Source organism: Stegostoma tigrinum, chromosome 4 (assembly GCF_030684315.1).
Source record: "Stegostoma tigrinum isolate sSteTig4 chromosome 4, sSteTig4.hap1, whole genome shotgun sequence".
NCBI lineage: Eukaryota > Metazoa > Chordata > Chondrichthyes > Orectolobiformes > Stegostomatidae > Stegostoma > Stegostoma tigrinum.
In genome coordinates this window covers 95,067,279-95,094,199 of record NC_081357.1, presented here as the reverse complement: position 1 = coordinate 95,094,199, position 26,921 = coordinate 95,067,279, and the positions used below count along the sequence as shown (strand labels likewise).

Here is a 26,921-nt window from a genome sequence, read left to right as displayed (position 1 = left end):
ATCATTCACTCTGCCGCAATTGCAGATGCTGCCAAAACACCAAAGGAAAAGAACCGGCCCCAACCCATCAACGCTGGAACAGTTGCTGAAACAATTACTACCATGGCCACGAGGAATGGACTGGATCCACCACTCAACAGCTCCCTGCAACCTCTCTCTAAATACACCCCCACAGAAAGAAGAAAAAGTGAATTTGATTCAAAAGTTAAATGAAGAAAAAAGGATGTAATCGGTCATATGAGAGGGAGTGGATGGGCCGGGAGACTGAATACCTCCTACCTTGATGTCTCTGCAATCTCAAAAGAGTGGGAATTTCTTCACATTGCTAGTTTGTCCATTATCAACAACTTCTCAATATCTCTGGAATCTTTTTCTAAAATGAGTGTGTATATGAGACACGATCAGGGCTGATAACGGCAATGTGTTTGCATTGGTGAGATGTTTACAAATACAGAGTGAACATTCAAGACTATTCAGCTTGCTTTCAGTTATAAGAATTGATTTTAGTTTTTTTTTGCTTACGGGAAACAACCTAGCTTCTAAAGCCATCTGAGATAAAGAATTCCACATATTCACTACACTCAGAATAAATTCCCCCATACCTGTTTCTTGAATGTTTAACCTCTTGCTTGGAGATTATGCCTTCTAGAACTAGAGTCTTCCACAAGAGGAAATGAACCTTTCCACATGTACAATGTTGTCCAGTCCCATAAGAATCACGTATGTTTCAAAAAGGTCACCTCTCATTCTTCTATATTTTAACAAATACAGGCCGAACCTATCCAACCTCTACTCGTAAGACAGTTTTTTCATTCCCAGAATCAGTCTAGTGAACCTTCTCTGATGGCTTCTAGTATCAGTATAGCTTTCCTTAGATAAAGGGAACCAAAAACAGCTTGCAGTATTCCAGGGGAAAATCACAGTGGCTCGGTGGTTGGCACTGCTACCTCACAATGCCAGAGTCTTGAGCTCAATCCAGCCTCAGGCGACTGTGTAGCGGTTACAAGTTTTTTCCTCATGTCTGTGTGGGTTTCCTCGCACAATCCAAAGGTGTGCAGGTGAGCTGGGATGGCCATGGGAAGTGCAGGCATTTGGTGGGGGGGTCCTAGGTACGATGCTCTTTAGAGAGTTGGTATGGTCTCCATAGAATCCTACAATGTGGAAACAGGCCATTCAGCCCAACAAGTCCACACCGCCCTTCCAAAGAGCATCCCACCACAACTCACTCCCCTACCCCTGCATTTCACCATCTAACCTAAATATCCCTGGACGCTATTGGCAATTTAGCATGGCCAATCCACCTACCCTACACTTCTTTGGACTGTGGGAGGAAACCCACACAGACACGGGAGAATGCACAAACTCCACAGACGGTTGCCCGAGGGCGGAATCAAACCCAGGTTCCTAGTGCTGTTAATAAAATGTGAGGCTGGATGAACACAGCAGGCCAAGCAGCATCTCAGGAGCACAAAAGCTGACGTTTCGGGCCTAGACCCTTCATCAGAGAGCCTCTGATTGAAACAATCAGAGAGCCTCTCTGATGAAGGGTCTAGGCCCGAAACGTCAGCTTTTGTGCTCCTGAGATGCTGCTTGGCCTGCTGTGTTCATCCAGCCTCACATTTTATTATCTTGGAATTCTCCAGCATCTGCAGTTCCCATTATCTCTTCCTAGTGCTGTTCTATGGTTTCACTAGTTCCAAAGATTGTAATGAGGTCAACCAGGTGGATCTCATAGAATATTTGTTCCATGATTGGGACTGATAATCAGACAGGTATATGCAGGAGTCTCAGAGGTTCTGCTCACTCTCAGAAAGCCAGACTGGTGTCAGGTACTGTCCATGTATAAATAGGGGTTGAATTGGTGACAGGATACCGGCCTCTGTGAAGTTATTTCAGTGACAATAAGAGACTAAAAATATGCTTCTGAAGAAATTAGCTTACTTTTGAATTGGGGTAAGCATTCCTGGCACAATGCCATTATTTGTTGAGCTTGACTCATTCAATCCTGATGTCAAAGACTGGGCCCAGTATATAGGGAGAATATTGTTATTCCCAGGCAAATGACACTGGAGCAGATGAAAAGCACTGAGTAATTCTCCTGACAGCTTGTGGTACCACAGCATTTTTGGCTATCAGGAACCTAATGTTTCCTGAGGCACCAGATACTGAAACCTTTGAAGAATTGATGGATTTAGTTAAGGAATATTACAATCCCAAGCCTCCTCTATTTCTGAGATGCCATTAGTTTTACTCAGCAATTTGAGAACTAAAGGGATTCAATATTGGGATTTTTGACAACATTCAGATGACTGGCAAAGGCACACAAATTTGATTTAACCCTTAATGGGATGCTGCGAGACTGTTTGGTATGTGGGATTAATGACAGTATCATGCAAAAAGCACTTATTAGATGAAGTCCAACTGAACTTCAAACAGCTACCACAACTGGCTTTGTCAGTAGAAAATGTAGCAAGGGGAACAGACTAATTAAAAAGTATGTGAGTCCCTTGCTAGCCCAACTGACCTGGAGGACACCAGTCAAGGCAATTGTACAGTCTCACTCAGGACATGCTCTGAATAGATGGATGTTAAGTCAGCCCACTGCAAAACCCCAAAACAAAGCCAAGCCTCAGCCAAACAGTTAACATTTTCTTCAGGATCTAGGCTGGCAAGCCATTGTAGTTGCTGCCCACATGCAGACTTGAGACAGCTAGGGAGTCCCACTGGGCCTGAATTGAGTTAGAGAACTCGTACGCCAGCATCCAGAACAGTATCCACCTACTTCTGAGTTGAAACAGTTAATTGCTTTGCAACATCCAAATCAGAACCAATCAAAATAAACATCTGGCTAAATGGTCACCCAGTTCTAATGGAGGTTGGTACTGATGCAGTTGTATCAGAGTGCAGAACCAGTCTTTAACAAAATTCACTCTAGACTCCAGCACTTAAGTTTGCATAATACCTTAGCTTGACTGAGAACCCTTATAGATTAAAGGTGCAATTTTGGTCTCAGTCTTGTGTAAGAAGCAACCGGTTTGGTTGTAGTAAAAGGCTTCGGCCCAAACCTAACGGGAATAAGTTGGTTGAGAAAAACTCACATTGATTGGCTCAACATTTTGATGAGAAAACAGCTGCCTGAGTGAAGTTCTAATTAATTAACCCAGATATTTTTCAGGAAGGTCTAGAGACTATCAAAGGAGCCAAAGCCACTTTACATAGGGACCAAGAGCAATTTTATGATTCTGCAAGGCCTGCCCAGTGCTAGGATAACAACGTGTAGAGCAGGATGAACACAGCAGGCCTAGCAGCATTAGAAGAGCAGGAAAGCTGACGTTTCGGGCCTAGACCCTTCTTCAGAAAACCAGTGCTCAGTACTATTTGCTTTACAGGTAAAAGTAGAGGCCGAAATTCAGAGGCTGGAAAGTGAAGGAATCATCAAACTCCAGTACAGTTGGCACAGTTGGATGCACTGGTCATGCCAATTGTGAAGCCTGACTGGTTAGTATACCTGTGTGGGGATTTTAAAGAAATGGTAGACAACCTCTTGCAGCTGGATAAATACCCAAACCCTCACATGCAGGATTTATATGCAAAGCTTATGGGGGTGGGGCTGTCATTCACAAAGCTGGACATGAGCCATTTACCTTTACAACATTTGGGCAGTAGCCAGCATGTTAAAAAGTGGTCTGCATTGCTAACTGCTTACCGGTATAAAATGAAGCACAAAGTATTGGTGCATAAAGCAAATTCTGCTCGAATCGAAGTTGCCAATATACACAGAACTGAAGGCCTGATTGATGTGGCATGAAGTTCCTTTTAAGGTAATCTTTTCATGATTTCAAATAACTCATATGCAGTTGCAAAGGAACATACAGAGGGTTGTTAAAAAGTGGAAAGAGAAATATAGTGTCAGTTGTTCAGGAAATCATGTATCAAAAGCTATAATTCAACAAATCAAAAAGGTTTGTGGCAATTATATATCGGTACCCAAGGTCCTAAAACTTTTGGGAATCTTAGCATTTTACAGTCTAGAAGAAGGTAATTTGTCCCATTGTGTTTCTGCTGGTTCCTTAAAGAGAAACTCACCTTGTACATTATTTAAGTTACACAGAGAACTTAGCGACAATCTTAAAAATGAAACCAGGTGGCTTGCAGCTGCTTTTTTGTTGCCTCATGTTATTGACAAGTGTTAAGACTGTCCAAAGAGCTGACAGATTTATCAGTCAATTCGAAATAGCCCTGCTGTCGCTTTATATCAACCTTGGAAATAGATGAGAAGACGTTGGTAGACAAATTATCATTGATTTGGCCAAAAAGAAAAGATTGCTGATGTTCCAGACACAGAACTGTGAATTCTTTGACATTCACCGCAACACCTGTTCACCTTGTTTATTTCCTGTGTCCTAGCTGAAGAAGTTGCCTCAGGTCATGAAGCTTAATAATTAAAAATCTGATTTCACATTATTTTAGTGAGTAGATTGGCATGTGTTAGGTTTGGTTTACATTTTGCTGCTTCAAGTAGGACAAACAGAGAGTTTAAAAACTGCAGGAGGCCATAATTAGAGAAAACGTTAATTAAATAGGATACATTCACATTGGAAATTAAGTGCCATTACAAAGTGATCTATTACTGAAAGGTTGGACATTAAATTCAGATTTGCACTATCCAGAAAAGAGAGTGGAGTCGGAGACTGTGTAGTTTGGGAGAGGGGTTTTGTCTAGCATAGTTTGACTTTGGATCAAGTGTGAATTCTGGTCGGTGTCAAACCAGGGTTTTCAAGTGGTCAGGTAAATCATCTTATCCTTATTTAGAGGGCTGTTAATTTTCCACCACAACTAGCCAAACATTTTATTTTTAACCTTTCTGAGATAGCTAAATGTACCAAGTGCAGAGTTCGTTTCTGAACAAGGTTTTGCCCTGGCTGGAACCAGAAATGTAACTATTGGTCTCATATCAGTAACTACATCCTCAGAAAGTCTGAGTTCATGGGGAAGTACCAATGTTAATTTGTGAAGAGCAGATGATGCCTGCCGTGACTGTAGAACAATGTTGACTTGGTCATTACAGTTGAGGAAATGATGTGTGGACTCCCGAAAGTATGCTGCAGATGAGGGGATAAAGCTTGGACATTACTCTTTGGTATTAATGTATGCATGCTTAATGTGTTTATGTGGCATTAATTTTAATGGGGGCATTAACTTGTTTTTCCATGCTGCTGTGAAAAGTTAATTTTCAACTAAAGATTGAGAGAGGGTGTTTTAGAAAAAACAGAATGCTGCATTCAGGGGAGCAAAAGGATTATTGGGAATTTAACTACATTGTAAGTATTTCAGTTAGTGACTGGAGAGGTCATAAGCAGATACTTGTCCAGGAATATTGGACTTATAAGTGGGAAAATTGGCAGTTTTACTGTATAAATAACAGCTATTGATATTGCACAAACAATATTTTAACATGATAGATTCCCTGATGTGACTTGTGGCATTGTGAGTTGAAGACAAGAAAGATAGTTTGACTTTTCTCATTTAAGCCTTAGATTCTGGTGATTTTGCCTGCAGATCACAAGAATAAATTAACAGATACATTTGAATCAATTTAAATTTAAAATTCAATAAAGACAGGAATAGTGCTGGAGAATTGGCAAGCAGCAAAACTAATTTCTTTCTTCAAAGTGGGTATTAAAACTATTTCAGGGAGCTATAGGCCATTTAGCAATTGACGAAGTGTTAGAATCGTTGGTCAACGATGACATCCAAAGAGAGACATCGGCCCAGACTTTCAAAGTCATGAAGACTCCATCAGACCTTTAAAAGTTGCAGACAGCCCCCGGATATGAAACGTTTTCCCCATTTCCAATAAAGACCATTCCTCTTGGCTGGGGAAATGCACAGGCATAAAGTGCAAATCTGCTGGGCTGATGAAACTCAGTGCACAGTGAAATTAGATCTCATTTAGAAGGCATTGAGCATTCTGTGACTTTAATGTTAAAGAGGCATCTAAAACTGTGAGGCTATCAAATGATTTTAATCCCTCATCCTCTGAAATGAAAACTGCCTGCATGTGTTTTTATGAGCAAAAAAAGACTAGTTTGAGCAGTTTCAATTACTGTTTGTTGACATGTTAAGTGCTATCATTGTAGCATTATTGCTGGTGACAGCTTCCACACGTTGTTATTGTCATAGTGGGGAGTGGAGTGTGAACTTACACTTTGAATGGCAGGTTTAAAAAAGGTTGCTAAAGAATTAGCTGTCATGGATGTGGGGTTATGAATGCAAATGTTTGTTTTAATAAGAGATTAAGTATTTAAGAGGATTTAGATGTATTAGATTTAGATGTAATAGGTTTTCATGAATTTATTTAAAGATAATGATGTCTGTAACAAATAGAGAATTTTTTTCCATTTCATCAAGGTGTGGATCCTGAGGTCTGCCTGTGTTCGATACCTAGTGAGTTGGTACAGAGGTTAATAAATGAAAATGTAGTGGGCACCAAATTGGGCATAAGGAGAGCAAGACATGAAGTTCACCACCTTTAGCAATGTTTCACATGCCAGTCTTCCAAATGGATATTCTAATTTAGCAGGTTTTATCATATTCTTGGGAATGAATAATATACGCTGCCCATTACCCTGGGAATCTAAAAAAAAGCTAGTTTACACAGTTTTAGCTGTGGAAAAACTGGCTCTATGGTGAGCAATAGACACTTGTCTATTATTCAGAAGGAAATCCTATCCAAGAAACAAGCCATAAAATGGATAATCATTATTTTTAGAATGATGCTCCTTCAGCAAAGGGTGTTAGAGAGGAAAAAGTTGAGAATTGACCTTGCTTGATCTAAGAATGTTTTGGAAAGAAAAGAGATTTCTAAAATAAAATGGGTCTGATTATTTTACAAAAAGAACGCTTGTACTGGGAAATTATTAGATGTCCTCAAAGAAGGACATTTGTTATAAGAACACGGAAAGTCAAATGTCTGTTTGGATTGCTTTATAGCTGAACATGTTGCAACATTTTTCGTCAAAAAAGAGGAGGCATTTGGAAGGTTGATATGAATTACAATGCAAAATATAGAACGCAAACAAATTTTTCATGAATTTTAAGGATTGGATACAAGTAAAAAATATATTTAAAGAGACAATGGAAATCTGAGAATACAGCAAGTATTAAGGTTAGAATGAAAACTTTTTAGCATTTAATTGATTGATTTCAGTATGATATATAAAAGTAGAACACCTGAGACTAGGAGAGAGAACTATCCAACAAGCATAGTCAATAAACTTTCTGCACAAACCAAGTCTATGAGCTAAATCTTACCTTTTTTTGGCTAAGGGCAAGTTGAGTTTTTTTGGAGGGATTCTTGCGATTAGACCCGGTAGGAATTCTCACCATATTTTACCAAACATGCCTCATCAGCTACCTTGCCTCTGTGGGGTCTCTTACATTTTATCTGATTTATTGCATGCAGTTCTGGTCACCCCATCACAGGAAGGTTGTGGAAGCATTGGAAAAGCTGCAGAGGAGATTTACCAGGATGTTGCCTGGTCTGGAGCACAGGCCCTATGAAGAAAGGCTGAGGGACTTGGGTCTGTTCTCATTGGAGAGAACGAGGCTAAGAGGGGATTTAATAGAGACATACAAAATGATCAGAGGATTAGATAGGGTGGACAGTGAGAGTCTTTTTCCAAGGATGATGACTTCATCTTGTACAAGGGGTCATAGCTACAAATTGAGGGGTGATAGATTTAAGACAGATGTCAGAGGCAGGTTCTTTACTCAGAGAGTGGTAAGGGCTTGGAACGCCCTGCCTGCCAATGTAGTTAACTCAACCACATTAGGGGCATTTAAATAGTCCTTGGATAAGCATATGGATAATGATGGGATAGTGTAGAGGGAGGGGCTGAGATTAGTTCACAGGTCGGCGCAACATCGAGGGCCGAAGGGCTTATTCTGTGTTGTATTGTTCTATGTTCTAGTTGCATCTGCCTTCATTTCAGAGCACAAAAATTTGTGCTTTGCAGGGATTGAAATTTAATAGACTTTGATCCACAATGTGGAATTTCATAAGGTCAAGGGAAGTATACCCAGTGAATTATTTTCAGGCAAATAAAGGAACACAATATAAATCATTAAATACAGAGGTACTTTAAAATAAAATGTCAAAAGTACAAATATTTTACATGTACAGTTGCCCATCTATCAAAAGGTTGTAAAGATGACAGTCCAGTATCACAATGAAAATGGCATCATTCAGTTCATTTTCTTCAAATACAAGTTGGAGAACACATCGCCAACACCAGCTCAGAATTGACAATTGAGTATTAGAAGTTTTTTCTCATATTCAGAACACTCCATGCCAGTCTCGGAAGTGCAGTGCAGTGCCATGCCACCACCAATGCTATTTCTGTTTGCTCTGTACTGTGCTTCATCAGTCAGCAGTGGTCAGCAGCACAATCCCCAGGACAGTTATCAGATAGGTCTTCCTCATCTGCAACAAGCCAGAAGCAACATTTTCAAAATTGATGGTACATTTTTTTGTCCAGGAAGTGGATCAAAAGGAAATAAGCAAAAGCTTTTATACAGTGCCTTTCATACCTCAATACATCCCAAAGACTTTACAGCCCAATGGTATATTTTTAACGTAGTCACTGTTGTAATTCTCCTTTGTCCATCATTCAGGTATACCCTGGTATACATTCTACCTTTCGGCAGCAGAGATCCTCAGTGATAGGCCCTCAACAAAGGGGTCCTTCTATCTTCTATTGGGGATCTGGATGATTGCAGCAGTTCCATGTAACAGTAGGTCACTGGGGCCATGTATTATTTTTGTGGCCTGGGGGAAAACAGTTTCTCACGTTTATATTGTGTTTCTGGTCGCAGTGCCCATTAGCTCTTCTAAAGCAGCTGCTCTCAAATTTCTGGTTGAGAATTTTTCAGAGAATGTGACAGTGAAATCAGTAACAAGGTAAAGTGAAATAGCAGGTAATTTAAAGCAATACTCTGCATTGGTCTTCCTGGTGAAGGATAGTATAAATACTGATTAGTAAAATTAGATCACATGGGATCCGGGGAGAGCGAGCTAATTGGATTGAAGGTAGGAGACAGAGGGTGGTGGTAGAGAATTGCTTTTTGGACTGGAGGCCTGTGACCAGCAGCGTGCCGCAAGGATTGGTGCTGGGTCTACTGCTTTTCATTGTGTATATAAGTGATTTGAATGTGAATATAGGAGGTAAAGTTAATAAATTTGCAGATGACACCAAATTAAGTGGTGTGGTGGTCCATGAAGATTATCTCAGAGTACAGAGTACAAAGGATCCTTGATCAGTGGGGCAATGGGCTGACAGTGGCAGATGGAATCTAAGTTAGGTAAGTGTGAGGCATTGCATTTTGGTAAGCAAACCATGGCAGAGCTTAAACAGGCAATGACAGGGACCTGGAGAGTGTTGCTGAACTTTAGAATATAGTACACAATTCTGGTTGCCCTTCTATAGCAAAAAAGTTGTTAAACTTGCAAGGGTGCAAAAAAAGATTTACGAGGATGTTGCCAGCACTGGAGGGTTTGAGTTATAGGGAGAGGCTGAAGCGCCAGAGGCTGAGGAGTGACCTTATGGAGGTTGATAAAATCATGAGGAGCATGGATAGGATGACTAGCCAATGTCTTTTTCTTATGGTGGGTGAGTCCAAAACTACAGGGCACAGGTTTCAAGTGAGAGGGGAAAGATTTTGAAAGGGCCTGACAGGCAATATTTCACACAAAAGGTAGTGTGTATATGGAATGAGCTGCTGCAGGAAGGTGCAATTATGACATTTAAAAGGCATCTGGATGGGTAGATGAAGAGGAAGGATTTAGGGGATATGGGCCAAATGCTGGCAAATGAGGGAGGGTCAACTAGGTCAGATCGGGATGTCAGGTCAGTATGAACGAATGGGCTAAAGAGTCAATTACTGAGTAGTAGGACTATGACTGTACAAGGAAGGAACATGCTAATGGGAGTATATGGTCTTTATTGCTAAGGAGTTGGAATTTAAAACTGTCTTATTACAACTGTACAGGGCATTGTGAGGGTGCACCTAGAGTACTATGTATAGTATTGGTCTCCACATTTAAGAACAATACAGTGGTGTTGGAGGCAGTTCAAAAGTGGCATTATTCTGTTGAATGAATGACGTGAAATGATGCCACTGGACAAGATAAAGAACAGGGAGGAAACAGGATGTTTGATGATAGCATTTTTAAAATTCACTTGTGGGACCTGGGAATTGCTTGCTGGCCAGTATTTATTGTCTGGTTGCTTTTGAGAAGATGGCAATGAGGTACTTGTTTCTGTGTTCCTAGCCTCTTGATGCCATTGTCTTTATATGGTGAGTCTGATTGAGTTTCTGGTCAATAGTAAGTCTCAAGATGTTAATAGTAAGGAATTCAGTGATGGTAATGCCATTGAGTGCCAAGGGTGGTTAGATTATATGTTATTGGAGATGGTCATTGCCTGGCATTTGTGTGGTGTGAATATTATTTGCCTCTTTACAGCTCAAGCTAAGGATGTTACTGCCAATCCGGTTGCATTTGGACTGGGATTGCTTCCATCTGCTATGTAGGACAAGATGAGATGGGTGAAATTAAGAACTGGAATGGTGTCTTAATTGAGAGAAGAGGGGTTGGGAGGGGTGTCAAGGCAGAAGCTGTAGAAATAAGCACATCCCAGTGAAAGGGACTCTTAAATTTTGCTTTGCAATCCTCTATGATTTCTGTTTATATCCAAATCTGGTTTCTAGGGCATTTCTCACTCCTTCCTCCCCAATACTGACAGACAAGCCATTAGAACTTAGGTCCTAAGCTCTATAAAAGTGTTGGCTGCATTTAAAAAAAAAAGAAAATTGGCTATAAGTTGTTTCAGGATAGTGAGTTCATGTAAAAATGTAACATAAAAACAGTCCAGTCTTGAGTGGATTTAAAAAAATGTACTAGGTAGAATACATTTTAAAACAGGAAAACTGCTTTGGACTATTTGTCAAATGAGGGATATTCAAAATACAGTTGCTATTGAAGACCCCAGTGTTTGGAATTATACTGGGCTGAGGGACATTTATGCAGCTGAAATTTTTTAAAACGTTTTCAGAACACAATTTTTGGGAAATCAACTCAACTCTACATTTAACCATACAAGCCAAAATACTTTGATTCTGTAGAATTGGAATAAAAGCAAATATGCACCTATTGAGAAACTTTCTAAAAGTAGGTACTGTGTATTTTTACCTTGGTAAGAAATTGCACACCAGACACAGTAGAAGTATTTTCTCCTGAGATAGCTGGTCAAAATCAGCAGTTTTTCCTCAATCTGAAAACAAGAAAACACTTTCAATTAACAAGCTTACCTTCAACAAAGGAAATTGTGACTTAATCACAGACCATATTCCTGCAATCCACAAGGAATCATTCACTGCATTCCTGCGCTCCACTGCTCCTGTACTGCAGATGTGAAAACGCATTGTACTCCTGTGATCCTGATATGGTCACTCACTGCATTCTCCCACTCTAGATTAATAATATATCGCCTTCTCCTACACCAGACCCGGTAATTCACTCTGTTCCTACTGAAAATGAAGGGAACAATTCTTGTCTTAAGGGTCTTAGGCAGTGTGAATTGTAATGTGGGACGATGACAACAGCCAAGAATCAAGTGGTTCAAAAGAATATCCATTTAAAAATCAGCTTTCGTGAGCTAAATAGTTTCCATAGCATTTCAGTCATTTTTTGAAGTGCATTGTTTTAATGAGGACACTTGTTAATGCTAGAAGACAGTGAATGCTACAGTGAAACTGTGCACAGCAAGACTCCACAAACAGCAATGTCATAAATAATCAATCTGATGTTGGATGAGGGATACATATGGCCAGGTCACCAGGAAAATTCTTCTAGCTTGCTCTCAAAGTAATGCCACAAAATTATTTGCATTTACCTATGTAGGGAGATGGGTTCTTATTTAAGTTCTCAGACAAAAAGTACACCTTTGACACTGCAACATCCCTTATTGCTTCACCAGAATATTAGCCTACATTCTGTGCTTAAGGAAATGATGGAGGACTTGAATCCCCAAACCTCTGAAGAAACAGTGCTGATCACTCAAATATGGATGGGTTCAATGAAGGGATTGGTGTTATTGTTTGAGTTGAGGCCAGTGAAGGTGGTGATTGTAATCTATCGTGCAGTGCAACAAACTAGGTGCATGCAATCTTTAAGATGAGACTGCCATGACCATGAGCAATCTTACAGGAACTATACATGAAAAAAAAACTGTACAGAACAAAGAAAGAAAAATGGAGAACATTCGGGACAGCATTTTGTTTGAATTGAGCCTTTGTCTGTATTTCACCAGCGTTGCTCTCAAATCATCGCTGGGAACATTCACTCTCAGCTCAATGAGAATGAGTGGGCTCCAATGCAGCAGCAAATTCAATTGTTCCCAAACCATCAGGATTAGCACACAAAAGGCACAAAACTAGGCGCATGTAGTTCCAATAAAGCACTAATGGGTTTGACACACAGAATTTAACAAGTTGTGCATATGACAGTGATATAAATAAAAACATATGTACTATCAGGATGAGATAGCAAGAGCTGCAGCTGCTGGAGTCAGAGACAACACTATGTGGAGTTGGAGGAACACAGCAGGTCAGGCAGCATCGGAGGAGGAGGAACTTTGATGTTTCACATCAGAAGAGTCCTGAACAATCAGGATATTTTGCTCCTCTCCAGTTTAGTGCTTGTACTCCTGAAAATGCTGTCTTGTCACCGAGTCCCTGTCCCAGTGACCGTTGCTTATACCAGCTTTGATGGTGACCACCAGTAGCCTATTACAGAGTTGGAACCACAACCTAACCCCTTTAGGTTCCTTCACCAAATATCCACGCACTCTTATTTGGAATGGGGGTAAGGGGGAAAGAAGAGGGAGAGAGACTAGAAAAAGGTGTTCTTCAAGATGATTTCTTGTCTTAATTATCGTATGCAATCTTTAATAAAGCTTGTAATAAGATTTGATAAAACAAAAATTGCTTTACTGTGCGAAACATTTCATAATCCCGTCCACTTGATTCTTCTTCCTCCTCCTTTCCATCATCATCATCATCATCGATGGAAGTGGGTAACCAATACCATGCTTCTTGTGGAACATCTATACCCTGGACATGAAGTAATGAAGGACATTTAATATGGCAATTAATAACAGCAGACACATGTAAGTTCCTGTATAACCACATGTCTGTCTTATCACATTTCTACAATTTGATTACTGAGTTTCTGGGAGGAACGTGTTGATTTCCACTAAAATAAAACAGAGGCTCAAAGTGTTCAAGAATTTGTTACATCTTAGTTTCTGACAAACAGATAGGTCTGGGAGCTGAACAGGCAAGAACATTGGTTTTTCCTGTTTCTGAGGACTTCATATCATTTGTAGCACTCAGGGTAAAAGTGAATGTCCACTATTAATCCCACAGCAATACCTCCAGAGCTTATTTAAGCTAGCACACGAACACACTCACATTCCACTGTGAGGCAGCTTGTGGTGAGAGAAACTGGAGTGCAGAGAAATTGGATATGGACTGGAAAAATGAAACAGAGACAGAAAACAGGGAGATGCTTAAATATTTGAAGCAGATAAAGAGACAAGGCTGTGGGAAAAGCAACAATGTAGAATTTGTTCTGATAAATGGTCATTGACCTGAAAACATTGATTGTTGTTCTCTCTCCACAGATGTCACCAGACCTGCTAAGTGTTTCTGATGTTTTGTTTTTATTTCTGTCTTTTACCATCCACAGAGTTTTGCTTTTATTATAGGGCATTAGTGTTAGATTTTCCTTGCAAAAAAACAGCATAAGGGCAACTGCACTCCAAACTGTGGTTTATGGACTCGCAGTCGAAACGAAAGATTCACTTTCTATAACACCTTTTGTAACCTTAGGACACCGAAAAGTGCATTACGACCAACGAGTTAGTCTTTCAACTTTATAAATGTAGGAAATATAGCAAACAAGTTCTGTACTGCAAGACAGTAGCAAAAGCGTTGTAATGGTGACTGTATCCTCACCATTTTAGTGATGTTGATTGGGGGATAAATATTGAAAAGACAATAGGAAGAATTTCCCTGTTCCTCTTTGAAATTGTGCAGTGAGATCTTTAACATTCACCTGAAAGGGCAGACAAGGCAAAGGGACTCAGGTTTTCACATCTTATCTGAAGGATGGAACGTCATAATGAGGAAGGACAGCAAAAAAAGTAGCTTTTAACTGTTTTTCTTTATATGCTTTTTACATTAATCATGTTGACTGCACATGCTCTTAGGGACCAACAGTCACAGACTTGAGTTTAAAGACCACCTAATTCTAATAACATAACCGCTACGCTACTGTCTCTCCGATAGTTTCATTAGCCTTCTCTACTCAACCTTTAAAGTTACAAAGACACTATCCAAGAAACAAATTAGATTCCTACTGGCTCAAATTTCCAGCCCTTGTGATCTAATGGGTCTGTATAGAATTACTCTCAATCAATGGTCATTTTAAACAAATCAGGCTAGAGAGGGCAGAAAGTTGAACTAGTGTTTAGTTGTTCATTTTGAATCTAAGGTAGATAAATTAAAGTATTTCCTAAAGGTGTACAAACTAGGAACTGTAGAGAGATTTGAGACCAAATACCGAAATCATTAAAGGCTAGTATTCATGTGACAAGCAAAATCAAAACAGACTAACAGTATGGTGACCAGTGGCCTAAAGAAGCTGGTTTACTAAGAGACGGAAGTTGCAATGCAGTTTAGAGTTTAGTTCCACTCAGTCTAGTGCATTCAATTTGGGCACTGTATTTCAAAGGATATAATGGTGGCCTCCCTGTGTGGAAATCTATTGTTCATACACACCAATTGTCTAGAAATGCTGAAGCAATCCAAAGCAACCTACAGCATCCTTCTAGGACTGAATTTTGGGAAACGGAACATGAAAGATACGTATCTGGATAAGCAAAAGTATTTATCTTATTTATTATTGCTTTATGACCAAGGAACAAATTAATAATTCTTTTCTTATTCATGGGATCAGGGCATCATTGGCTAGGTCAGCATTTACTGCCCATCTCTCATTGCCCAGAAGGCAATTAAAAGTCAACCACATTGCTGTGGGTCTGAAGTCACATGTGGGCCAGACCAGGTAAGGATGACAGTTTCCTTCCCTAAAGGACATTAGTGAACCAGATGGGTTTTTTGTCAACAGCGGATTTGGGTCATCATTAAACTTTTAATTCCAGTTTATTTTAAAATTGAATTCAAATTCCACCATCTACCATAGGGGAGATAATACAACTAGGCCATCATCTCCCCTATTACAAATAAGGAGTCTCCCATTAAAGAGGAAGACAAGGTAGAATCTTCTCTCTCAGAGACTGGCAAGTCTTTGAAACTCTGTCTTCCCCTGACAGCAGTAAAGGGACAGTGGGTGAATATCTTTTAAGGCATAAGTAGATATATTTTTGACTAACATGGGAGTCAAAGGTTATTAGGAGGTAGGTGGGAATGTGAATTTGAGGCCACTAGCATTCGAGTGATCTGACGTACTAAATGACTCCATTATGTCAGCTCCAAAATTCTCATACAAGCTCTATTTGGCATTTATGCTAAAACCCCTCTTTCTGCCAAGAAATTCTCCACACTCAGAAATAAGTTCCAAGTTGGTGCATGGGATCAAGGTGGCAATATGGGCCATGTTGACAAAAAATACACAGGTGCTTAAAATATGCCCACACAAAACTGGTTTAAAGCCAAAAGCTGGAACACTTACTGATGTGTCAAGTAACTACTGCAGTGAGAAAATTCAATATTAATGAAAAACTGGTGCAAACATGAAAGAAGGAACTCGTTCTGCAGAAGAAGCCAAATACACCATGGTTTTAGGTTGCAGCCATTGGCCTGATCCAGCAGCATGAATTGGAAAGGGTCCTCGAAAATTGCCACAAAATGACTACGTCACCAGAAAACAATACGTATTTATGCACTTGAAAGGACCAAAATCAAACCCGTAGACCTGCAAAAACTTCAAAGCAAAAGCTTGCTCATGTAGCTGCTTTATGGAATGAAAATGTTTGTGCAGCAGAAGACCAAGATCAGTTGCTCTCCACTAAGAGATCTTGATGCTAAAATTACTGGTTTCCAGCAATTCAACATTAGAATTGTAAATAAAACATATCTAACAAATGAACTGCAGAAAAGAAAGGTCTAAAAACAGTTCTATTGAAAACTGCCGCACAGGCCAGGCAGGTTGCAATGACAAATGGAATTCAGCCTGGAGAAGTGTGAATTGATGCATTTGAGGAGGCCAAACAAACCAAAGGGATCCACAATAGTGGGAGAAGAATTACGAGAGACTGAAGTGAATGTCTGTAGAACTTCAGTGATAGTCATAGGATTGGTAAGGTAGCTCAGGCAGCATATGAAATTTTTCCTTAGTTAGTTTGACCACAACTTGAATTGTGTGCAGTTCTGGCCAAATCATTACGGAAAAAAAAAAGTAACTGCATTAGCAAGGGTATAGAGTCGATTTATGATGCTGACACTAGGACTGGAAAAATGCAGCTGTGATGAACGGTCAGATAGACTTTGATTACATGTGGTTGGGGAAAGTTAGTTTTGCATCAATATTGGGTAAAAGGAGTGCCATCATAAGGATTCCACGCAAGTTAACTTTTGGTACTTTTAGTTTGAAAATTATCGCTCCACAACAGATCATCTTCCTCTCCTTGTTGAGCATGCTAATCCACAGTTTTGAAACAATCTGATGCTATATTGTGCCTTAATAACAACTCACAATCTGATGACAAAACTCCAAGCAGGATTCCGTGTGAAGAATTTTTTTTCTTCTTGATCAACCATCCAATGATTTCATTTGGCACGAACATGATCCTCGAATGTCTTGTGGCTGCATACACTTAGGTTTATTTCTTAGTCAGTGCTTCTTTGTCTGACTAAGGTGCCTGAATAAAGGACATGGCTGACTAGTGTAGGACATGTTCGGATTCCATATAACTGTTGAGACAAAGAGGCACTGACTAAGAAATAAACCTAAGTGTATGCAGCCACAAGACATTCGAGGATCATGTTCGTGCCAAATGAAATCATTGGATGGTTGATCAAGAAGAAAAAAAATTCTTCACACGGAATCCTGCTTGGAGTTTTGTCATCAGATTGTGAGTTGTTATTAAGGCACAATATAGCATCAGATTGTTTCAAAACTGTGGATTAGCATGTTCAACAAGGAGAGGAAGATGATCTGTTGTGGAGCGATAATTTTCAAACTAAAAGTACCAAAAGTTAACTTGCGTGGAATCCTTATGATGGCGCCATAAGTAAAACAAGTCAGAATGAATTAGGTTACCTGTTTGTTTTGGATGCCAAAGACAATCAATTTTACAGTTTTGAAAATATTTTGATAGTGGTTAAAGACATACATGCAGAACACATTCAATGAAATGTGTCATATTGATTTAATTTGAATTACTGGAAATTTTTTCACATTTCAAACTATACCAACAGGTGATTAGTTTTTGAGTAAATTTGTAGCTCAGGTCGTGGATGGTTGGCTCACCGAGCTGGTTCATTGTTCTGCAGACATTTCATTAACTTGCTGGGTAACATCATCAGTGCAGCCTCTGATGAAGCGCAGTTGTGTTTCCCAACCCAGCAAGATAATGAAACATCTGCAGAACAACAAACCAACCACAGCAAAAGGTGATTAGCTTCAGGTAATATTTTACATTCAGCGTGCAAGTGGATTCCCATTTTTGGAAGGATTCCTCAAGATTTCAAAGGCTTATTTTCATGCTGCAATCTTGGCATATTTATGGCATTTTCCAGTTCACTCACTAAGCATTACAACATCATTCTTTAACTCAGAAAATTCCAAATTTCAGAAATGACGTGATCTCAAGCCTTCTGCACCACAGAGATTCTAACATTGAACCTTTATTGACACCTCAAAAGAAAGCCACCAGAACGATACCAGGGCACAGGAAGTTAACTTACGAGACCAGGTTGCATGAATTGGGCTTGTAATTACTCAAACAAGTTTAAGGGAGGGTCAGACTCAACCGTTTGTGCTACAAGGGACAGGCAGCTAAGAATAAATGAAATTGAGGCACAGATAACCCTGATCTAACTGAATGGCTCAACAGGTATTAAAGGCTGAATGGTCTCCTATAATGGTTCTTATATCCATGGTGACAGTTGGGATACCTTTTGTAAATCCAGCTGTTGACAGGCAACTTGACTCTTCCTTAAGTCTCCTTCCATTTGAAGTTGATCCTTTTTTTTCCTGACCTGTAGCCTGGGAAAGCCAGAAATTAAACAGCTTTTTGAAACCACAAGTTGATTTTTAAAAGCACCATCAAGTCTGAACAATAACACAGATAGAAAATGACCCAAGGAAATTTCACAGGAGTATTGGCAAACAATATTTGCACTAAGCTACCTCAAGCTATTAGGATAGATGACCAAAAATTTAGTGAAACAGGCAGGTTTTAAAGCAATGAAAGAGTTAGAGAGGTGGAGAGGTTTCAAGATGGAATTCGAGAGCTTAAGGCCTCGAAAACTGAAAGTAAAACTGCCACTGGTGCAGTGATTTAAAAAAAAACTTCTCAAAACAGATTCATGTCTTTCCAAAGTACAATTCCTAGAATTGAACACAATGCTTCAGTTGAGGCCAAATCAGAGCTTTAAAAGGGCTCATCAAAACTCATGCTTTTGTATTCCATATTTCTATTTATAAACCCCAGGATTCGAAATTCCTTTTTAGCCACTTGCTCAATGCCTGCTACCTTTAGTAATTTGTAGACATATGCCACCAGTGTTCCATTGCTGTTTTAGAATTATACTTCTACCCCCTCCAATTTTTTTTCAATGTATAGATCTGAAATTGTCAACTGGGGCTGCCTGAAACCTTGGAGCCTCGTTGCAGCTGCATGGCTACGCAGCTTAGAGGGAAGATGGATTGTACAAATTAGTTCATGTTGCCTCTCTTCACCTCACTTCACAGCATTAAACTTTATCTAACATGCCTTTGCCTATTCCACCAGCCTGTCTGCCCTCAAAGTCTGTCACCGTCCTCCTCACCGTTCACAATACTTCCTGATTCAATTCTATAACCTTCCAAGATTTCTCAAACCGAAGGCCTTCTCCAATTCTAGTCTCTTGAGCATCCCCAATTTTCATTCTTCAACAAGTCTTGTGTCAACTGCAAATGCTGAAGTTGCATCCTATAAACACAATATGCTGTAATTATACAATTCTCAGAGATGACACTGCAGTGGCCCCACTATTAAGATAGCTATAATTATAGTGTGATAGGCTCACATAGGCAGGTGACATTATAAATTTTGAAGAAATTTATGTCAGAATAAATTGGTAAACATCTTGTGATGTTACATTATGCTTAAGTTTTGAAATAGATACAATTTACAAACTGTTCTTTTCCTTTAGCTGAATTATCAAATTTTTAATAAAAACATAATTTTGAAAAATTAAATGTCAGTCCGGCATGCACAGTACCTATATTCATTAAGGGCAAATTCTTCTGCTCGTTTTTTCATTTGTGACATTTGTTTGCTGTGTTCTACCTTTTCCTCGGCTTTCCGTTTCTGTGCTGCCTCATGGCCAATTCCAGCACGTCCTGCAATAATAAAACGTCATTCATCGACAGCTCATATATCAAGTCAGCCTCATTCGTGTTCCTTATCAGAAATGTTGCTACCCTTTATGAAAAGGTTTGCAGCATTGCTGTTTATTATTAAAGTACATTTCACATACTTGTCTTCCAGCAAGCATCGACTAACCACACTTCCAGTTTATCTAATTAGGAGAAGTCATTTTTAAACAACCTGTCCAGAAATGCGGTGACATTCCTCAGGAAGGTGAGACTTTTACCCAGACTGTCTGGCTCACAGATAGGGATGGTACCCACTGTGTCACGAGAAAGATCAATCAGGCAACAGTTCCCCAGTGTAACAGAAACAATTCATGATAATACGTAGGCCTGGTTTTGAAACAGGGACCTCGTGTGTGAAGTAATCATGACAACCACTACACTACAGAAACAATACTTAAGGACACAATCCACAGCTAATGCCAATAAACTGTCTAAGTTAAAGACAGGTAATATACAAATAGCATCTATCAGTCATCCTCAACCACACACAACTGCTTTATTCCTGATCTCTCAAACTATCCCAACATCATATCCTTGCCTCTTGCATTCTTACATCAAGATGAAGAATCCTTTCTCCTCCTCTTTTGTTTCACTATTCTTGGAGATTTTTGACACCAACAGAAACCGGAGGAAGATGCCAATCAAACTGACTACTTCAGAGAGTTAATTAACTCTCTCTACCAGACTTGCACCACAGGTGCTTTACTAGCAGCAAACTCATGGAACATCATTGTATGGCCACACTATTGCTCAGCCTGGTCACCTTCCATGGGTGGGTATCCATCACTGTACAACTGTTTCCCATTTCATTGTGTCTGGGCTGATACCATTAATTCACTTCTGCATCTCCCTCATACACATCAGCCTGCCCTTTCTCAATGTGTGTACAACAAACACATCATTGAAACATGGCTAGAATAGAAACCAAAACAGAAAGGACAAAACATGTTGATAAAGAAAGCAACTGGCAAAAGGAGGATGTTTCACACTAAGGTATAAAAACCCAATCCAGAAGACAGACACACTTCAATACCTACCCCAATTTCCCATTACTCCCTTCTCCAATTTCCCAGATTATTCTTCTCACCAAACCCATCATTTGTTAAACCCAACTCCTGCTCCCACAACGTCTTTCCCACACAACTCTGAACAATTCAACTATTCTTTGTTCTGTAATGTGTAGATTATTGAAATGAAGTCCTTTGACATATCTGTACCAGAATCGTTGGCATGGTAGCTTTGGAATGAGAACTGAATCTCAATACTCCCAAACACAATTAGCTCTCTTTCTCAATGCATATCAATGTTGCTCGAGGATAAGCTTTGTTGCAAATAGAGAATGGTGGCATCTCTAAAAAATCATGGCAAAATGGGATTAACTCACCGGTCTTAATCTGCAGTGGAATAGGTTCAACAATTCCATTTCCTGAAAAAGCAAATTATTGTACTTAGAGATTTTAACGATATACACATAAATTGTATAATTTACTAATCACTAATAATCTTGTGAAGAATTTAGAAGAAACTTCTTGACCTGGGCAGTTGGGACATGGAATTCAGTGGTTGAGAGAAAGAGCAGGAATGCTTTTAAGAGGAAGTACCTTTTACAACATGAGAAAGAAAGGATGGATTATGTAAAATAGAACTATTGGGCTGTGGGAAAAGGAAGATAAAGAGACAGCACATGTGTCGGTGTTTGGCAACATAACCTTAGAGTAGAACTAGGTCATTTCAGGAAACAATTCCACACTCAAGGTGTTGGAAACCTTGCGGCCCCTCCCACGCCGCCACAAAGATCTATTGACAATTGGGTTAATTTACAGATGTCAAAATTGACACTGATGTGGTTTTTTTATTAGGCAATTGCATTGAGGGATACAAAACCAAAGTGGGTGTATGGGTTTAAGATCCAGGTCGTCTACAATCTGATTAAATGGCAGAACAGGCTGAAGCACAAGACGTCCATCTCCACTTTCTCCGTTCTTAGGCAAGCCAATTCTGCAGTCATGACTATAAATGAAGCAGAATGAAAAAAACACTGATGCAAGTGAGCAATGTCATTGGAGTGCCTCCATTACATTAAACTCAAAGCCAGATGAGCACGTAAACATGACCATTATCTTACTTAAGATTTGCTTTCTTTTCTTCCACTTATGAATTTAGTCTGGGGATATTTTATTCCGTTTAGCATATAAACCTAGCTTCTGCAGATCCGGAATCCTCCTTGCTCCAATGTCTTGCTACTTCATCTCTGTCTCAGTTTCCTCCTTCAGCTCGACAACTTTCCAAGATTTCTTCAACTGAAGGTCTTTTCCAATTCCAGCCAATTAAGAATCCCTAATTTTCCATGCCCCAAAAGAGGTGGCCTTGCAAGCAACTGGCTGGGCTCTAAGCTTTAGAAATCCCTCCAGCCTCCAACAAATGCCTCATGACCTCTTTCCTCCTGTCAGGCATTCCTTCAGACCTACCCACTTGCCCAAGCTTCTGATCACCTGTCTTCCAATCTCCCGATGCAGAAGTGGTATTGAATTTTGTTTTATGTTATGTCCTTGTAAAACACCTTGCAATATTTTACCCTGTTTATAGTTGTTGTGATAACATGAAATGATAGTACACATTGAAATCCTACAAAACCAATGATTTTTTTAAAAATGAAATTATCTTTGTTTGTCATATTATATTTGAGACTTTATCATTGCAATTCACAACAAAGTCCTTAAGTATTTCGATTAAATGCAACTGTCAACACACACACCTCAAAACCGTGTATTAGGTCCAAGTGACTGAAAACGTACCACTTTTGCCAAGACCATGACCTTCTTTATATCCCATCTTCTGAAGCAACGTGAAGCCCTTGTTTTCACTTCCTAATGAGCTCTGTAATTTAGTCTCACGCCTCTCTTTCTCCTCTTCTTTTTTGCTCTTCTGCTTGTTTTCCAGGATCAATTCCATTGCACGCTCTCGCTTAAGGATTTCTTCCTTCACTCTCCTTACCATTATCAGTCCTGGTTTAACATCCTGCCTAGGTGAACACAAATAGCACCATTACCTTTAATTTTCTCTGCCAAATTTCTTTGCCTTGCAATCAAAGGCATTAGCTTTCCCTTGCTGCGACATGGTTTCAGGCTGCTCAGTGAGCAGTTGCTTGAGAAGCCCCATTTCTTTGTGTGCACATGTTTGTGGCTATTTGAATATTGTGTACAGTCACTAGTAGAGGGCATCTATTTTAGTTTTCAACTAACGCAGTCAATAAATGGTAGCACTGCCCACATCCAGGAAAACAAACAACAATCATCAAGTAGGAGATCTCTTCCCCATTGCCCTGGACAACATTCAATATTACTAGAACAGCTTAAATTATCATCTGGTTGCTGTTTGTGGGAACATGGGTGTGTGCAAACTAGGGTACCATATGTGCCTATGAAACTAGAGTGAATACGTGTCAAAAGTAGTTCTAGTTCATTGCCACAAACATAGGAGCAAACCATTCAGCCCCTCAAGTCTGCTTCACCATTTCAGTATATCACGGCTGATTTTCTACCTCCGTGCTATCTTCTTATCTCTTGATATTTTGTAGAAATCTATTAATAGCTGTCGTCAATGGCTGAGCTTCCACAGACCGCTGATGATTCACCACCCTGAGTGAAGAAATTCCTCATCTGATTAATGGCCAGTGCTTACTCCAAGACTGTGTATCCTAGTTCTGGATTCCCTAGTGAGGAAAAATATTGTTCCTGCATCTAACTAGAATCCTATAAGCATTTCATAAGCTTGAAGGAGATCATTTCTTAGTCATCTAAATTTTAAAGAATATAGGCCTAGTTTCCTTAAACAATCTTCACAAGACAATCTGTCATCACAGTGATCTGTCTGATGAACTCTAAGGCAAGTAATACTTCCCATATGCAAGGGATCTGAAACTGTACACAGCACTGCAAGTGCAATCTCATAAATATTCTATAAATTGCAGCAAATCGTACTCTGCCTCTATCTTACCACAGTGTGACAAGTCATTGTATTATTATAAGTTCTGTGAATTCATACATCACTGCTTAATGTATTTAACATTACAATGGTATTAGTTCTGTCATGTTTAAAACAACATTGACTGGAAATGCTATAACTCTAGTACGTTGGATGGATCAGTTTTTGTCCAATGTGTGCAGGAGGGTCTCCTGATACAGTATGTCGAAAGGCCGACAACAGGGAAGACTACACTGGATCTGGTACTAGGTAATGAACCAGGCCAGATGTTTGATTTAGTGGTAGGTGAGCACTTTGGAGAGACAGTGACCATAATTCAGTTACATTTAGTTTAGCGATGGAAAGGGATAGGAACATGCCACAGGGCAAGAGTTATAGATGGGGGAAGGGCAATTATAATGCGATTAGGCAAGACTTAGGAGGCATAGAATGGGGTAGCATAATGCAGGAGATGGGGACAATCAAAAGGTGGAGCTGGTTTAAGGAACAGATATTGCGTGTCCTTGATAGGTATGTCCCTGTCAGGCAGGGAGGAAGTGATAAGGTAAGGGAACCGTGGTTTACTAAAGAAATTGTATCTCTTGTTAAGCAGAAGAGGGAAGCTCATGTGACGTTGTGACGAGATGGTTCAGATGAGACGATGGAGAGTTACAGATTAGCTAGGAAGGATTTAAAGAGAAAGTTAAGAGCAAGGAGGGGACATGAGCAGTCATTAGCAGGTAGAATAAAGGAGAACCCTAAAGCTTTCTATAAGTATGTGAGGAATAAAAGGATGACTAAGGTAGGAATAGGGCCAGTCAAAGACAGAAGTGGGAAGTTATGTGTGAACACGGTGGAGATTGGAGAGGTGCTAAACGAATATTTCTCATCTGTTTTCACTCAGGAAAAGGAAAATATTGTAGAGGAGAAGACTGAGATACAAGCTACTAGAATAGAAAGGATTGAGATTAGTAAGGAGGTGTTATCAATTCTAGAAAGTGTGAAGGTAGATAAATCCCCGGTGCCGGATGGGATTTTTCCGAGGATTCTCTGGGCAGCTAAGGAGTAGATGGCGGAGCCTTTGGCCTTGATCTTTGAGTCGTCATTGTCTACAGGTTTAGTACCAGAGGACTGGAGGATTGCAAATGTTGTGTCCTTGTTTAAGAAGGGCAGTAGAGATGACCCAGGTAATTATAGACCAGTGAGCCTTATGTCTGTTGTAGGGAAAAGATAGGATTTATAATAATCTAGCAAGCAACAATTTGATTGGAGATAGTCAAAATGGATTTGTCAAGGGCAGGTCATGTCTCACAAACCTCTGAGTTTTTTGAGAAGATGACCAATCATGTGGATGAAGGTAGGGCAGTTGACGTGGTGTACATGGGCTTCAGTAAAGCCTTTGATAAGGTTCCATATGGTAGGCTTTTGGAGAAAATAGAGAGGCATGGGATTGAGGGCGATTTAGCAGTTTGGATTAGAAACTGGCTTTCTATAAGAAGGCAACACGTGGTGGTTGATGGAAAATATTCGACCTGGAGTCCGGTTACTAGTGGTGTGCCTCAAGGATCTGTTTTGGGACCACTGCTGTTTGCCATTTTTATACATGACTTGGACTCAGGCATAGGTGGATGGGTTAGTAAGTTTGCAGATGACACTAAAGTTGATGGAGTGGTGGACAGTGTGGAAGAATTTTGCAGGTTGCAGGGAGACTTGAATAAACTGCAGAATTGGGCTGAAAGGTGGCAAATGGAGTTCGATGCAGATAAATGTGGTGATTCACTTTGGGAAGAATAATAGGAAGGCAGAATACTGGGTCAATGGAAAGATTCTTGGTAGTGTGGATGTGCAGAGCGATCTTGGTGTCCATGTACATAGATCCCTGAAAGTTGCCACCCAGGTTGATCGTGCTGTTAAGAAGGCATACGGTGTGTTAGGTTTTATTGGTAGAGGGATTGAGTTCCAGAGCCGTGATGTCATGCTGCAACTGTACAAAACACCTTTGCAGCCTCACTTGGAATATTGCATACAGTTCTGGTCACCCCATTACAAGAAGGATGTGGAAGCATTGGAAAAGGTGCAGAGGAGATTTACCTGGATGCTGCCTGGTTTGGAGTGAAGATCTTATGAGGAAAGGGTGAGGGACTTGGGTCTGTTCTCATTGGAGAAAAGAAGGCTAAGAGGGGATTTAATAGAGACATACAAGGTGATCAGAGGATTAGATAGGTGACAGTGAGAATCGTTTTCCTAGAATGACGACTTCGGCTTGTATGAGGGGGCATAGCTGCAAATTGAGGGATGATAGATTTAAGGCAGATGGCAAGGGCAGGTTCTTTACTCAGAGTGGTGAGGGCGTGGAATGCCCCAGCTGCCAACTTAGTTAACTCAGCCACATTTGGGGCATTTAAACAGTCCTTGGATAACCATATGGATGATGATGGGATAGTGTAGGGGGATGGGCCTAGATTATTTCACAGGTCGGCACAACATCGAGGGCTGAAGGGCCTGTTCTGCACTGTATTGTTCTATGTTCTGTAACATGAACAAATTATTGTAACTACTTTCAGCTAAAGCGACAACTATTTCACTAGAAGAAAATCAGTAGCATCTGTGCACAGAAAGCAAAGTTAACCTTTCAGGTCTAGCGACTCTCTTCAGCACTCATAGCAGCTAAGAAAAGCCTGGGAAATAAGTTGTTTACTAAATAGAGATTAAACACTTTCAGTAGTACGGCCTGTCTCTCATCAACAGAAACTGTTTGAAAAACTCAGCAGGTCTGGTAGCACCTGTGGAGGGAAAGCAGAGTTAACTTGAGAACTGGAGAAGGGTGACTAGGCCCGAAAGGTTAACTCTGCTTTCTCTTCACAGACGCTGCCTGACCTGCTGAGTTTTCTTCAGCAATTTCTGTTTTTGTTTCTGATTTCCAGCATCCTCAGTTCTTTGGTTTTTCTGTCTCTGTTCAACACGTTTAACATCAGTACCCTCTACGATTAGGCCCAAAACCCGGCGTCTATTCGAATTCTTACTGCAGATTGACGAACACATCCGACATGTAATCATCTTTCTCCTCCGACTCGTCCTGCCGCGCACTCGAAGCCGCCATCATCCCAACCACAGCCTCTCTCAGCAGAATGCTCATGCGCACAGCCGCCGGAAGACTGTCAAGCTGCAGGTATAACAGTGCGGAGCTGAAGGAGCACTATGCACCTGCGCAATATGGAAGCGCACC

The 26,921-nt window shown here is 40.2% G+C and overlaps 1 protein-coding gene across 2 annotated transcripts; it reads right to left on the bottom strand.

Annotated features, from left to right (window-relative positions):
• Nucleotides 1-6,974: 6,974 nt before the first annotated feature.
• gpatch11 (G patch domain containing 11) lies at nt 6,975-26,909 on the bottom strand. Of its 2 annotated transcripts, XM_048531906.2 has the most exons (8): nt 26,719-26,906; nt 22,528-22,754; nt 21,117-21,158; nt 19,576-19,696; nt 18,265-18,355; nt 13,054-13,173; nt 11,252-11,333; nt 6,975-8,485 (listed from the first exon to the last, which is right to left on the bottom strand). In XM_048531906.2, the coding sequence occupies exons 1-8, from the start codon at nt 26,829-26,831 to the stop codon at nt 8,430-8,432; spliced, it is 852 nt and encodes a 283-aa protein (XP_048387863.1). In that variant the 5' UTR covers nt 26,832-26,906; the 3' UTR covers nt 6,975-8,429. The 2 variants fall into 2 exon arrangements, with proteins under 2 accessions (XP_048387863.1, XP_048387864.1); XM_048531907.2 differs by lacking the exon at nt 22,528-22,754 and having other exon boundaries at nt 26,719-26,909.
• Between the last annotated feature and the right edge of the window lie 12 nt (nt 26,910-26,921).

Bases quoted from the DNA above. Each gene is read 5' to 3' on its own strand.
- gpatch11 (XM_048531906.2), bottom strand. From the start codon at position 26,831: ATGAGCATTCTGCTGAGAGAGGCTGTGGTTGGGATGATGGCGGCTTCG. The intron at 19,697-21,116 runs GTGAGTTAATCC...TTATTATTGCAG, and splicing joins TCCACTGCAGATTAAGACCG to GACGTGCTGGAATTGGCCAT. The intron at 13,174-18,264 runs GTATCCCAACTG...CTTCATGTCCAG, and splicing joins AACAGCTGGATTTACAAAAG to GGTATAGATGTTCCACAAGA.